The sequence below is a fragment of the Embiotoca jacksoni genome, unplaced genomic scaffold, assembly GCF_022577435.1.
Source record: "Embiotoca jacksoni isolate LCO1_2020_lvr unplaced genomic scaffold, fEmbJac1.0.p SCAF_4, whole genome shotgun sequence".
NCBI classification, from domain to species: domain Eukaryota; kingdom Metazoa; phylum Chordata; class Actinopteri; family Embiotocidae; genus Embiotoca; species Embiotoca jacksoni.
Window position 1 is genome coordinate 21,547,890 of NW_027185392.1, and position 12,922 is coordinate 21,560,811.

General features: G+C 40.2%; 1 protein-coding gene across 3 annotated transcripts in view; it reads left to right on the forward strand.

Annotated features, from left to right (window-relative positions):
* Positions 1–3,775: 3,775 nt before the first annotated feature.
* The window catches only part of hoga1 (4-hydroxy-2-oxoglutarate aldolase 1), a 28,800-nt gene continuing 19,653 nt past the window's right edge, over positions 3,776–12,922 (forward strand). For 2 of the 3 annotated variants that reach the window (XM_069168264.1, XM_069168265.1), the window contains exons 1-4: positions 3,776–4,303; positions 5,299–5,427; positions 10,026–10,153; positions 11,013–11,147. In XM_069168264.1, coding sequence (XP_069024365.1) covers positions 4,099–4,303; positions 5,299–5,427; positions 10,026–10,153; positions 11,013–11,147 — 597 coding nt within the window. In that variant the 5' untranslated portion in view covers positions 3,776–4,098. The remainder of the gene's footprint in view (positions 4,304–5,298; positions 5,428–10,025; positions 10,154–11,012; positions 11,148–12,922) is intronic. The other variant, XM_069168263.1, reaches the window with a different exon arrangement.

Consider the following 12,922-nt stretch of genomic DNA (forward strand, 5'->3'; position numbering starts at 1 on the left):
TTATTAATTACTTCAGTGTAGACTTGATACCTTATTGCAGGAGAAACACATCAGCATCCCTGAGGGTTGAGGGATTTTCAACTTTCAGAATTATTACTAAATAGAAACAGCAGACATCATTCAAATTCCTTCCAATCCAAAAGCAAGGTTGGCTTACCAAGCAGACAGAGCACGCAATTGTCATGCAGCCCCATAACTTACAGGGCCCCTGAGAGCTCCAGCTTTGCTATGTCTCAGCTGGTTTGTGATCATTTTAATTGAAAATTTGTGGTTCAGCTGTATCTCAAAAGCATAATATCTACATGCTAAGGACCTTCAGGTGGGTTGACTATATGGAATCTTTTGTCAAAATCAATACCTTGCAAAACTTTTACATTTTTAGTAAAAGTGATTATATGCTGCATGTCCACAACTCCGTTTCCAAGAAAGTTGTGATGCTGTGAAAAATCTAAGTGTGATGATTTGCAAATCATGTAAACCCATATTAAATTGAAAAAAGACCAAAGACAACATATTACATTTTGAAACTGAGATTTTGTTGTTTTATGAAAAACATGTGCTTATTTTGGATCTGATGCCAGCAACATGTTTAAAAAAAGATGGGACAGGGACAACATAAGACTGGAAAAGTTCTGTAATGCTAGAAAAATAAAAGCACATCTCACAACTAGGTTAATTTGCAACAGATCAGTAACATGATTGGGGATAAAACATTTTTTTTTTTTTAAATGTTAGTTGCAAATTCAATTCAATTCAATTCAATTCAATTCAATTATATTCAATTTTATTTATATAGCGCCAAATCACAACATAGGTTATTTCATGGCACTTAACACATTAAAGTCCTTACAGCAAGACTTTACAATATTAAACAGAGAAACCCAACAATTCAACAATTCCCACATAAGCTAGGAGGGAAAAAACTCCTCTTTAAGGGAGAAAAACCTCCAAAGAATTTGGGGATTTCATCATCTACGGTACATAATGTCATTAAAAGATTCAGAGAATCTGGAGAAATCTCTATACACAAGTGATAATGCTATGATGGCCTGGTGATCTTTGGCGGTTCTGCATTAAAAACAGACACAATTCTGTAGTGGAAATCATTGCAGAAACTGAGAAACACTTCTAAAAACCATTGTCTAGGAATAGAGTTCATCGCTGCATCCACAAATGCTGGTTAAAACTCTACCATGCAAAGTAGAAACCATGTATAAACATGATCTAGAAACACTGCCGCTTTCTCTGGGCCTGAGCTGATTTAAGATGGACTGAGGCAAAGTGAAAGTCGGAAGTCCTGTCGCCCATTGAAAACATTTGGCACATTATGAAAAGAAAAAATATGACAAAGGGGACCTTGAACTGTTGAGCAGCTGAAATCCTACATCAGGAAAGAATGGGACACCATTTCAGTTTCAAAACTCCAGCAACTGGTCTCCTCAGTTCCTAAACAGTGTTGGGAAGAAGAGATCATAGTAGTAAACATGGTGCTACCCCAACTTTTTTTGAAATGTGTTGCTGCCATCAAATTCAATATAAGCATATATTTTTCCAACAAAACAATAACATTTTATATGTTGTCTTTGGTCTATTTTCAATTAATTATGGGTTTACATGATTTGCAAATCATCGCATTCTGTTTTTATTTACATTTTACACAGTGGTCCCAACTTTTTTGGAAACAGGGTTGTAATTGAATGTGTGCTTTTTGGCATTAGTACACAGTAAACCTGGGACCATGTAAACACAGCATACAAAACTGGATACATACAGATGAGGAAGGCATTTTCTGTCAGTGATCAAAAATCATTAGTTACTTTGTAACTTAGCAAAATAATACATTATTTAAATATTTATTGAAATAAGTCTTTTATGCACTAATCCATAATTTTGTGACTTTACAAACTATAAGATATTTGAAAAGTGGCTGTTACATTTGTGTGGGGTAAGAACAGTTTAAATAATTATTGAGATCCAAAATATTTACTGTCTGGGATAAGCTGTTTACTGAAGCTACACATGTCTTACTCAGAGTTTGTGTTGTTGGCTAAATTTGTGGTTCGATAACATCCCATCCTCATATTATTATGGAAACAAGAAGAAAGAGTAGAATCTGACCTTGAACATGGAGTGATAAAAAGGTGATATAAATATTTCTCATTCTCTCACACACTCTTCGGTTACCTTACACCTAAAATGTAAATGTATCAAAGTAACGCTTCCTCTTAGGAGTCATGATTTATTGCATAAATGGAGTTATATTTCATGTTTGGAAAGCTTAATTCAACAATAAAAAAGTACAACATATAATACATGACACAATGACGTATGTGATCACGTGCCCATGTTATTGTTGAACATCTCATTCCAGTTCCATGGGCATTAACCTGCTGCTATAACAGGCTCCACTCATCTGGTTTTAGGATTTCTTACACTTTTTTGATGCTACCTGCAGAGATTTGCTCCCATTCAGCCACGAGAGCATCAGTGACATCCAGCACTGATGTTGGGCAATTAGTCCTGCAGATGGGATTGCAGTTCATTCGAAAGGTTATCAATGGAGCTAAGGTCAGGCAAGTCAAGTTCTTTCACAACAAACTGGAAAAGACATTGTTATGGATCTCACAGCTGGAGACTTGTTAAGCTGAAACCAAAAAGGGTATTCACCAAACTGTTGTTGTCAAATTGGAACATTATTGTTTCTAAACTATCCCTCTATGTTGTAAAATTGACTCAAAATAATAAGTTGGATCCATTATTATTAGTTAAGGGAAATAGTGGGCTCAAAAACAAAAACAGCACAAGAGTTACACTATGTAAAAGTATGTGGAGCAGTGTCCACAACCCTTTGGAAAAACAAGAGATTCAAAGTGTTTCATTTCAATTTAAAGGAGGTAACTGTGTCATTTCAACCCAACTAAGCCCAAGTGGGAGATTCTGGACTGTAGTGTCAGACGGTGTTTGTTTATACCGTTTGAAAAAATATTCCCATCCGACAAAGCTAATTTAATGGCACAAATTTCAGAAAACTCTACTGCTCCAGTGATTTGAGTAAATTAAATGTAATTAAACTTTGCTCCACATGGTGGCAGAAGTGTAAAGGCTTTCAGAAGCTGAGAAAAAAAAAAAATCAACAGATCAGGTTTGTTTTTGTAACCTAATCAAGTCAGCTTTATTAACATATCAGTTAACCTATAGTCATTTTTGAAAACAGCTATGGCCCATTGTTTTAACTAGCAATCAGCCTCTGCTTTTATTCCTCTTTTGAAAATGTCCTTTTAGTAATAATTCTTATTCATCTCTATGTTTTCAATGAGTTGGGCTCAAACTTCAAAACTAGAGGTTCAGACATAAGTCACAGTTCCAATACAAACAAATTACAAATGTTAAGTGATGTGCTCAGTTTGATTACAACTTTATCAACCATCTCTGTGTAGTGACTCTGTTTTAAGGTCCTAAAATTCTTGTGATATTGTCAACCGGGAGCCAGATTTGTGTATGTTTCACATTTTTTGTTATTAACATCATTTTAATCAATTTAACTATCACAATTACTAATATTTGAATCTGGGATATAACCTAAAATGTATCCTGCATATCCAAACACAGTCAAAGAGAGGCAGCTGTGTGTGAGAGGTGGTTTTAACAGTGAAAGGAGAATCTGGTTGAAACAAGAACTGTCCAGGTCCGAGACAAGGCATCGTCCCTTTGCGTGAATCCGGAAACACGCTTGTGGTTGACGAGCCCTGACTGATCCTAGGCGGAGCTCTGGATCTGTGGCAGCGCGGTCAGAAGAATCGGTGTCAATAGTTTGCTACTCGTTTCAAACAGATTTCAGGTGAATGAAGGTTCCAGACTGTGAAATTACCAGGAATCCTCTTTTAAAGCACCGCGCAGTGCGAAACGTGACCACTGAGTCTAAATAAAACGAGTCGTTTCAAGTATTTAAGTGCGACAGTTTCACAGTTGGTCGGAAACGTCAAATTCTGGTCAATATTTGAAGAAGCAGGTTAGTGATTAACTGTCCTCGGTGGCAGCAGCTGCATAAAGTCCCAGCACACAAGCAGTGAGCAGCTCCGTCTTTCTGTCCGCTTCACGATGCAGTGCGTCCGGGCTTGGAGAGGTCTGAGTTCCCTGCGCAGAGCAGCTCACCACCGTGTGGCGTGGAGCCACACCGCTGCGGCCAGGCTGGACCTCAGCGGGATTTATCCGCCCATTGCCACCCCGTTCACCGCCAAGGAGGACGTGGACTATCAGAAACTGGAGGGAAACCTGCAGAAATATGCCAAGATACCGTTTAAAGGTCAGGCTTCAAGGCACACACTCGCCTAATAAATAAAACTGGATTCTGCAACACAGGTGGAGACTTAATTAAGTTCCCAAAGAGTCTGAGATGCACGGGTTGTTTAGAGGCCTGCATGTCTTAAAACGGGTCATTGGTTTCCTGTCAGGCAGGTATAGCTGTTTGTTTAGGGACCCGACAGACAGGACAAAGTTCAGCACGGACATGCAAACGCAAACTCTCCCCTCGACCTGGTGGTTATGTCTCCACCTGGTGTTTGTTTACTGCTACAACTAAAAATATTTTACTGCGTTTACGGCTCCACTGCTGCTGGTGCACCATTAATATCATTTATATTAAATACTTATTCTGTACCTGCAAACTCTCTGCTGCTGCTACTTTTATAATAAATATTTGTATTCTGGCATCCTAGAAACCCATATGATACACTCTTGATATTACTTGTGTTAGCCGTAGTGCTGAGGTGGTGCGTGAATTTGTATTTCTACCAGTCAGTCAGTACCTTGAATATTGTAGAGATACCGCTATCATTATTACATGTGATGCTTTCTTTTACTAACCACAATTGTCATCATCCCAGCTATTCCAGCTACCATTCTAATAATTATCTCTACTGTTATTACTATAAATGCGGTTATGAGCATAACTACTGCCACTATTATATTCTAGGTTTTGTTAAGGTAAAGTATTTTACAAGGAAGAAAAAATAAGAAAGCACCAACTGTACCAAAGTTGCATCTCCTTTATTAGGTTTCTCTTTCACAATCAGTATTGGTGTGGATGACAGTATAGTTAATAAAAGCACCAACAGCATGGTCTAATAATGACACAAAGAAAAGGTCACAAGTTGTAGAATAACAGACAAGTTTGGGGAGCACAGTCGATCAGACACGCATAGTCAATGAGTGTCTATGAGTGTCTGATCGACTGAGGCGATCACATATGACTTTCTTTGCAGAGGTAAGACAAGTATAATAAGGTGTTCTGGTGTGCAGGTCTGGTGGTTCAGGGATCCAATGGGGAGTATCCATACTTGACAGAGGACGAACGGGTGGAGGTGGTGAGGACGGTCAGAAGATCACTGCCGACGGGAAAACTGCTGATGGCCGGATCAGGCTGTGAATGTAGGTACGAGTGTGTGGATTGTTGAAGTCTAGAAACTGTAGAGCATTTGCTACTATGACTGAGAAGCTGCTTTTTATAAGTTAAGGGTTCAGTTATAAATAACATAAAGCAGCGACAATAATGAATTAACTTCGTGTTAAAATACAGTACCAGTCAAAAGTTTGGACACACCTTCTCATTCAATGGTTTTTCTTTATTTTTTATTTTTTTCTACATTGCAGATTAATATTGAAGACATCAAAACTATGAAGGAACACGTGGAATTATGTGGTAAACAAAAAAATGCTCAACAAACCAGAATATGTTTTATATTTTATATTCTTCAAAGTAGCCACCTTTTGCTTTGATGACAGCTTTGCACACTCTTGGCATTCTTTCAATCAGCTTCACGAGGTCGTCACCTGGAATGGTTTTCAATTAACAGGTGTGCCTTGTCGAGAGTTACTTTGTGGAATTTCTTGCCTTCTTAATGTGTTTGAGACCATCAGTTGAGGGTTGGTGCACAGTTCTACACAGTGAATAGGCCTATTCGACTACAGTTCTAATACATATTATGGCACGAACCACTCAACTAAGTAAAGAGAAACCACAGTCCATCAGAAAGGTCAGTCAGTCCGGAAAATTTCAAGAACTTTGAATGTATCCTCAAGTGCAGTCGTGAAAACCATCAAACGCTATGATGAAACTACTGAGCAAAGAAGCCACTACTGAGGAAGAACAAGAAGAAGAAGAGACTTGCTTGGGCCAAGAAACACAAGGAATGGACATTAAACCAGTGGAAATCTGGACTTTGGTCTGATGAGATTTTTGGTTCCACCCGCCGTGTCTTTGTAAGACGCAGGTGAGCGGATGGTTTCTACATGTGTGGTTCCCACCATGAAGCATGGAGGAGGAGGAGGTGTGATGGTGTGGGGGTGCTTTGTTGGTGACACTGTTGGTGATTTATTCAAAATTCAAGAAATACTTAACTAGCTTGGCTACCACAGCATTCTGCAGCGACATGCCATCCCATCTGGTTTGAACTTAGTGGGACCAGCGTTTGTATTTCAACAGGACAATGAGCCCAAACACACCTCCAGGCTGTGGAAGGGCTGTTAGACCAAGAAGGAGAGTGATGGAGTGCTGCGTCAGATGACCTGGCCTCCACAATCACCAGACCTAAACCCAATTGATATGGTCTGGGATGAGTTGGACCGCAGAGTGAAGGCAAAGCAGCCAACAAGTGCTCAGCACCTCTGGGAACTCCTTCAAGACTGTTGGGAAACCATTCCAGGTGAACACCTCATGGAGCTGATTGAAAGAATGCCAAGAGTGTGCAAAGCTGTCATCAAAGCAAAATGTGGCTACTTTGAAGAATCTAAAACGTAAAACATATTCTGGTTTGTTGAGCATTTTTTTGTTTACCACATAATTCCACACGTTCCTTCATAGTTTGGATGTCTTCAATATTAATCTACAATGTAGAAACAAATACAAATAAAGAAAAAACATTGAATGAGAAGGTGTGTCCAAACTTTTGACTGGTACTGTATATCAGACTTAAGTCAACAGAATAAAAAACAACAACTGCCAGAACAATTGCTGACACTGATGTAAAACTCATTATGCTAAATATTTAAAACATCTACGTCTATTCTAAAAGATGCTGTAAAGTAGAAATGAAAATGAGTTTTAAGTTCATCACACCACAGAAGTATGGGTTGTTAACTACCCATCCAAATTTGAATGACAAAAAACACAACAAGTATGTTAAATTAGGCTTTGAAATCGTGAGATAATCAGGAGTCTTCTCTGCTCTGAGACTGGGGAGGGCGTGTCCTGAAGGAGCTGAAGCTCCGCCCACTTGCTGGAAGGTGTTCAGTGTCCTGTATGACAGTCCTGTGGCTGCAGTTCTTTTCCCCACTAAGCGGTTCGTCTGACATCCGACCTCTCGGTGACTTCATGCATGATTTCCCACTGGTACTCTGTCTGTCTGGTGGACGGAGCAGCCTGCTTTGTGAAAACAGAATAGAATTAGAATTTATTTGTCCAATGAGGGAAACATACAGATGTATATAAATCCAGCTTGTCCCCCTGAGCTGTAACACAGGAGTCAAACTGGACACCAGAGACAGAAGACAGTGAGTCTCCAACTACTTCTAACCACCTGCATTACAATAGTGGAGATAATAAGAGCAGAGGAGTTGATTTAGTTCTGTAATGACTGCAACATGAACAACGCTGCATTACATCACATGTCAATTCATTACATCACATCAATTCATTACATCACGTCAATTCAATATATCATATCAATTCAAACTTTGAACCTGCTCAGGTCGAGCCGAAAGTCTTTCTCTTCCACTGATGTCCCTCCACCTCCTTCTCCTCCTCCACCTCCTCCTCCACGTCCTCCTCCACTTCCACCTCCTCCTCCACCACCTCCACCTGCTCTCTGCAGCCTCTTGCACATGTAGTCGGGCTCGTTTATCCGGACCGGTACCGGTACATGTAACCGAGAGGGTCAGTGATTGTAACGTTACACCGGAGTACAAAAACAACAACCCTCTTTAATCGGGAGGACAAGATCTCCTCTGGTTCATGTTTACCATCACCCCGACATGTAAAATACAGAGTTACATATATTAGAGTTCCTTATCGTAGCTAGATGGACATGCATAAAAAAAAATCAGCGGTTATCGGAGCATTTTCCTCTGAACTCTGCTCAGCTACGAGCTCAAGAAGCTAATTAGCACATTATCTACCATTTCACCAAAATACCGTTATTCTACACCGAGTAAAATCACGTCAGGGGTTTGCACTAAATGTAGCAGAGTTACTGTGGAAAAGTTATCTAGTATAATTATAACAAGCACACAGAACTGGTGGTGAACTGCTGACGGTGGCGGACGGTGCCGGTGCGACCGGGAGATGAACGTCCGGGAGGGCGATGGTCAGTTCGGCTCCGTGCTGCAGGAGAAGCGGTGCGTCCGTGAACTCCGTCTGTCTCCGGTGGAAGTTGGTGAAACAATCCACCGTGAAATGGTCCCTGCAGAGGCGGCTGTTGGTGTTAATCCTACGGTCTCCTTTAGCTTTTCATGAAATCAATCCACCTCTTTTTCCTTTCTTCATCAGTAGGACATTTAAATAGCGATGCAGCGCTGCTTTGGAGGTTCTTGCTTCCAGGAAAGATGAACTTGCAGGTGGAGGGAGACGTCCTGTAGCAGCTAGCTGATGTACAATAACATCTGACTATGGCAGGAGTAGCAACTGAAGTTGAGTGGGACGACCTCTTATGCAAATGAGCTCCAGGCTTTTATAGCGTTTCACCGTGTGAGAGGAGGAGCCATGCAGAAGGTCATATAAACCGGCTGTGATCTAGCTCGGTGATGTACTGAAGCTAGGTTTTAGCCCCGCCTAAAAAAACCTGAGCTGAAGACGGATGAGAAACTGTTTAACAGTCTAACTCCACATTTCAGTGCGACAAAGTTTTCAAACTTTGCACATGCTTTCAGCAACACATTTCACACATACAAAATGTACTGAGAAGCAAATCTTGGAATTTGCTTTTCAGCATCTTCAAAGGTTTCACTGTTAACTAAATATAATAATGTTTTTTTTTACAGGCCATCTAAAGATTATTTCAAAATTTGAAGTCTATAACTTCTCTCAAATGAAGAGAATTATTTTTCAAGTTAACAGATTTTTATTGGCATGAAATCAAACTTTAGTTCAGTCATATGTATTCTTTTTTATTCACAGCTACACACATTTGCAGTTTAAAATAATTAAAGTCAAAGATTTTGCGTGTGATACAGTCCTTCTCTTTGAGGACTGCTGAAAGCTCGTTTGACTCCTCGTGCGTTGCCATTATAGATTTTGGTGAGCTGGATCTGAAGTGGATTATAGAATCAGTGCTATTATCAGATGTTATGGGTTGATAAGTGAATTCCAATTGATTGTGTAACAGTTCTATTGGTTTATCAATTCAATAGCATACCAAAGAACATTCAGAGAAGAGAATAGCCTACATTAACTCGCTCTAAAATTCCTCCATATCCCTCGTCTTCCTCCATTCACTGTTGCTGTAAACACCTCCTGGGTTCTTGGTCACCAATTATTTCACATACACAATATAAACAGTATGTTCAATAGATATTTCAGGGACATAAGTGTATTTATTACATGCCCTCTGTCAGGACTGCTTGGCCCTTACTGGCCTAAATGCCTATAATGGAGGAACTGATTTTATGTCCAGGGTCATTTTTCCATTGATATCCAGTCTTTCAGTGTGTCCTTCCGGCCCTTTATCCACTCTGTGTATAATATTGTCACACTTTGGGGAAAGAAGACATGGAGGCCTTGTATGTGTATTTACGTATACATTACAGGTAAATATGGAAGGTATATTTAAAAAAGCATCAAATGTACTAAAGAAATATACTCAACAAAGTCAACAAACAGCCACAGCAAATGCAAAATGAAATGGCATAATTCAATGTGTTGTTACTTAATCACTTTCTCCTTCGCATTTATTTTTTCTGTCTTGATAAAAGGTGTTCGACTCCACTGTGTGTATTTGTTGGTAAAGTTGTTTCCCCCTCCTGGGTGTGTTCAGCCACCAGAGCCACAGTCCAGCTTACAGAGAAGATGGCAGCAGCCGGTGCCGACGCCGTCCTCGTGGTAACACCCTGCTTCTACAAGGGCAAAATGGACAGCCGCGCTCTCATCCATCACTTCACAAAGGTCAGCTGAGTGCAAACACACAGTTACACACAGGAGTATGTTAGGGAGCAGTGTGTCCGATCCAGTGGCGAAGGTACACTTTGCAATTAACAGAGCGGCCCTCGCCTCGCCCTCTCCTTCCCAGCGTGTAGGAGGATCTACGATGGGCACGAAACTCGCAAATATTTGATCGACCGCCTCTCGGGGCAGTTTTTGGTTTTGTCCAGTCTGGGCTACTGTAGAAACATGGCGGTGCAGCATGGCGCGCTCCGAGGAAGGGGAGTAGTTACATATTAAGAAATGAAGGGCTGATTCCAATGTAATGAAAACACAAAGATTCTTAGTTTCAGGTGATTCTTTACCGTTGAAAACACAAGTATTTATATTATATTCAGTTTCTGCCAATAGATCCTCCTAAATCCTACACATCAAATCTCAAAACAGTGGTGACATAACCGCAATTGACAAAAAGCACTGCCTCTAGTGTTCTCTGACCTTCACACTGTCAAAGTACTTTCAAAGATGAATTACATCACATATTGTGAGCCCAAACTGAGGAGAGCTTTTTATTTTGGTGTATTTAACGATGCATAAACATCTCCAACAGTGGTTCCAGAAGTGGTGCCATGGCACTCTGAGGGGACAAGTCAACTGTCAACTTCTTGCATTTTTTGTTAACTGAGTATATTACTTAATCCGATTTATTGCTTACCAACGAACACTACATTTTCTTAACACATTTTCAAATGGATCTGAAGCATACAGGATAAACATGTAAATCAGTGTGTTTGAAAACCCTGTTAAATATTGTTTGTAAACAGTGTTTCTATCAGATGGAAGCATTGTTTTAAGGTCTCGTGTTTGTGTTTCTCCCCTGCAGGTGGCAGACTGCAGCCCGGTGCCGGTGGTTCTGTACAGCGTGCCGGCCAACACGGGGCTGGAGCTGCCGCTGGACGCTGTGGTCCAGCTTTCTCACCACCCAAACATCCTGGGCCTTAAAGACAGCGGCGGAGATGTGAGATACACTTCTACTACAATATATAGCAGAGAGAGACAGATAAAGAAAAAGACAGAAAGAGATGTGAATGTATTTTGTTTTTATCTTTTAATTTATCCATGTAATTTGCGAGTCCGGAAGAAATCCTAATCACCTGTCAGCGTAAGTGTCACTGAAACATTATCTCTGCGTACGTCAAGCAGCCACACTGAGATTGACCTAACAGAGCTGTAGACCTTCATGTCATTAATCTGGGTCTGAATCTTCTTACAGCATGGTATTTGATAATAACCTGAAGAAACCAGACAACATGTCATGAGATTGGTTTTCTTTATGAAAAGTCTGAAAGTAAAACTGATTGGACCACATTCTTCCAACCGAGCGAACTGAAAGTCAAGGTTTTAACTTGCAGAAAGGCTGAGCAGAAACTGTATGTTTCCAGAACAAGCACCATGTTTTCTATTTTGAAAATGGCAAATGATAAATAGTCTGCACCTATATAGAGCTTTATCCTCTTCGCTGTCTCAAAGTGTTTTACAGTTTGCCTTCCATTCATCCACTCACACACACATTCACACACACCAATGGTTGCAGAGCTGCCATGCAAGGTGCTCACCTACCAGAGGGAGCAACTTGCTGTTGAGGGTCGTGCTCAAGGACACTGTGGCCACGGATCGAAACGTCAGCCTTGTCATTAATGGTAACACCCTCTGATCGTGTTGCCCACAAGCTGCAAGGCCCAATGATAGACCAGCGAATGGTGCATTTGTCCAATCAAATGTTAAAAGGGTTAAAGATGGAGGCAGTCTCTATAAATGTCTCCTGTTTAAAAGGATTTAAAAGACTGTATCTAGAGCCTCACTACTAGTATGGCTAAATATGACGCCTCGCTTTAAAAACTTTTCTTTTTTTTAAAGATTAATGCCACACAACCAGAAAGAGGCCAAAGTATCAGAGCATCACCAAGTTTCAAACCTTTGAATTACAACACACACGTCTGATTTGTTAAGTGATTCAATGCATGAGTGAAATAAAACAAAATTGTAATTCAGTCTGATTATCAGGCTGAATCACAGTATTGTTTGAGAAACCCCACCGGGCTAACCATCACTCATCGTGTATCTTATTTTAACATCCACTACATTTGTATGAGGTTGATTCTTTGTGTTTTTATTTTTAAGTTTGCTGCATTTTATCTGATCAGAATATCTTTTCATTTCAAAAGGTGAGTACTTTGTGATGCTGCATAATCAGTAGAAACAGCACTGTATTCTTGAAGCAGTTTATTTTCAGTAAAGTCGCTGCAGCAGAGAGGAAAGTGGTGACTACTGAAGAACCTAAAACTAAAGTGTGTGTAGTTTTATCCTGCAGGGTTAATTGCGGGGTTACGTATTGGGAAGAAAAAGTGGTTTGCTCTAGTCGTGCTCTTAATACCTTTTTGTCTGTGGGAAGTGTTTGTGAGAAGTTGAAGATGGATTTCTGATTTGGGAAATAACATGTTTGTCCACTTGCTGGGAGACAGGAGTGTGGGTGTAGTTCAAGTACAGAGCTGCCCCGCTCGGTTGTGGGCGTGATGAGGACAAACACAGAAAACAAGGGTGATGGGTCAATTTGAGGAAAGCAGACAAGTTGCAGAAAGATTATTTATTTTAGATGAGAGACAAACAGTTTTCCTTACATCAGCCAGCTCCTGTTATTTGGCAGATGACTTCACCAAAACTGTAATTATTTTTAAGGATGGAAGATCAAGGCTGGAATTGAATCTGAACAGTATTTACAGGGAAAACAGGGCA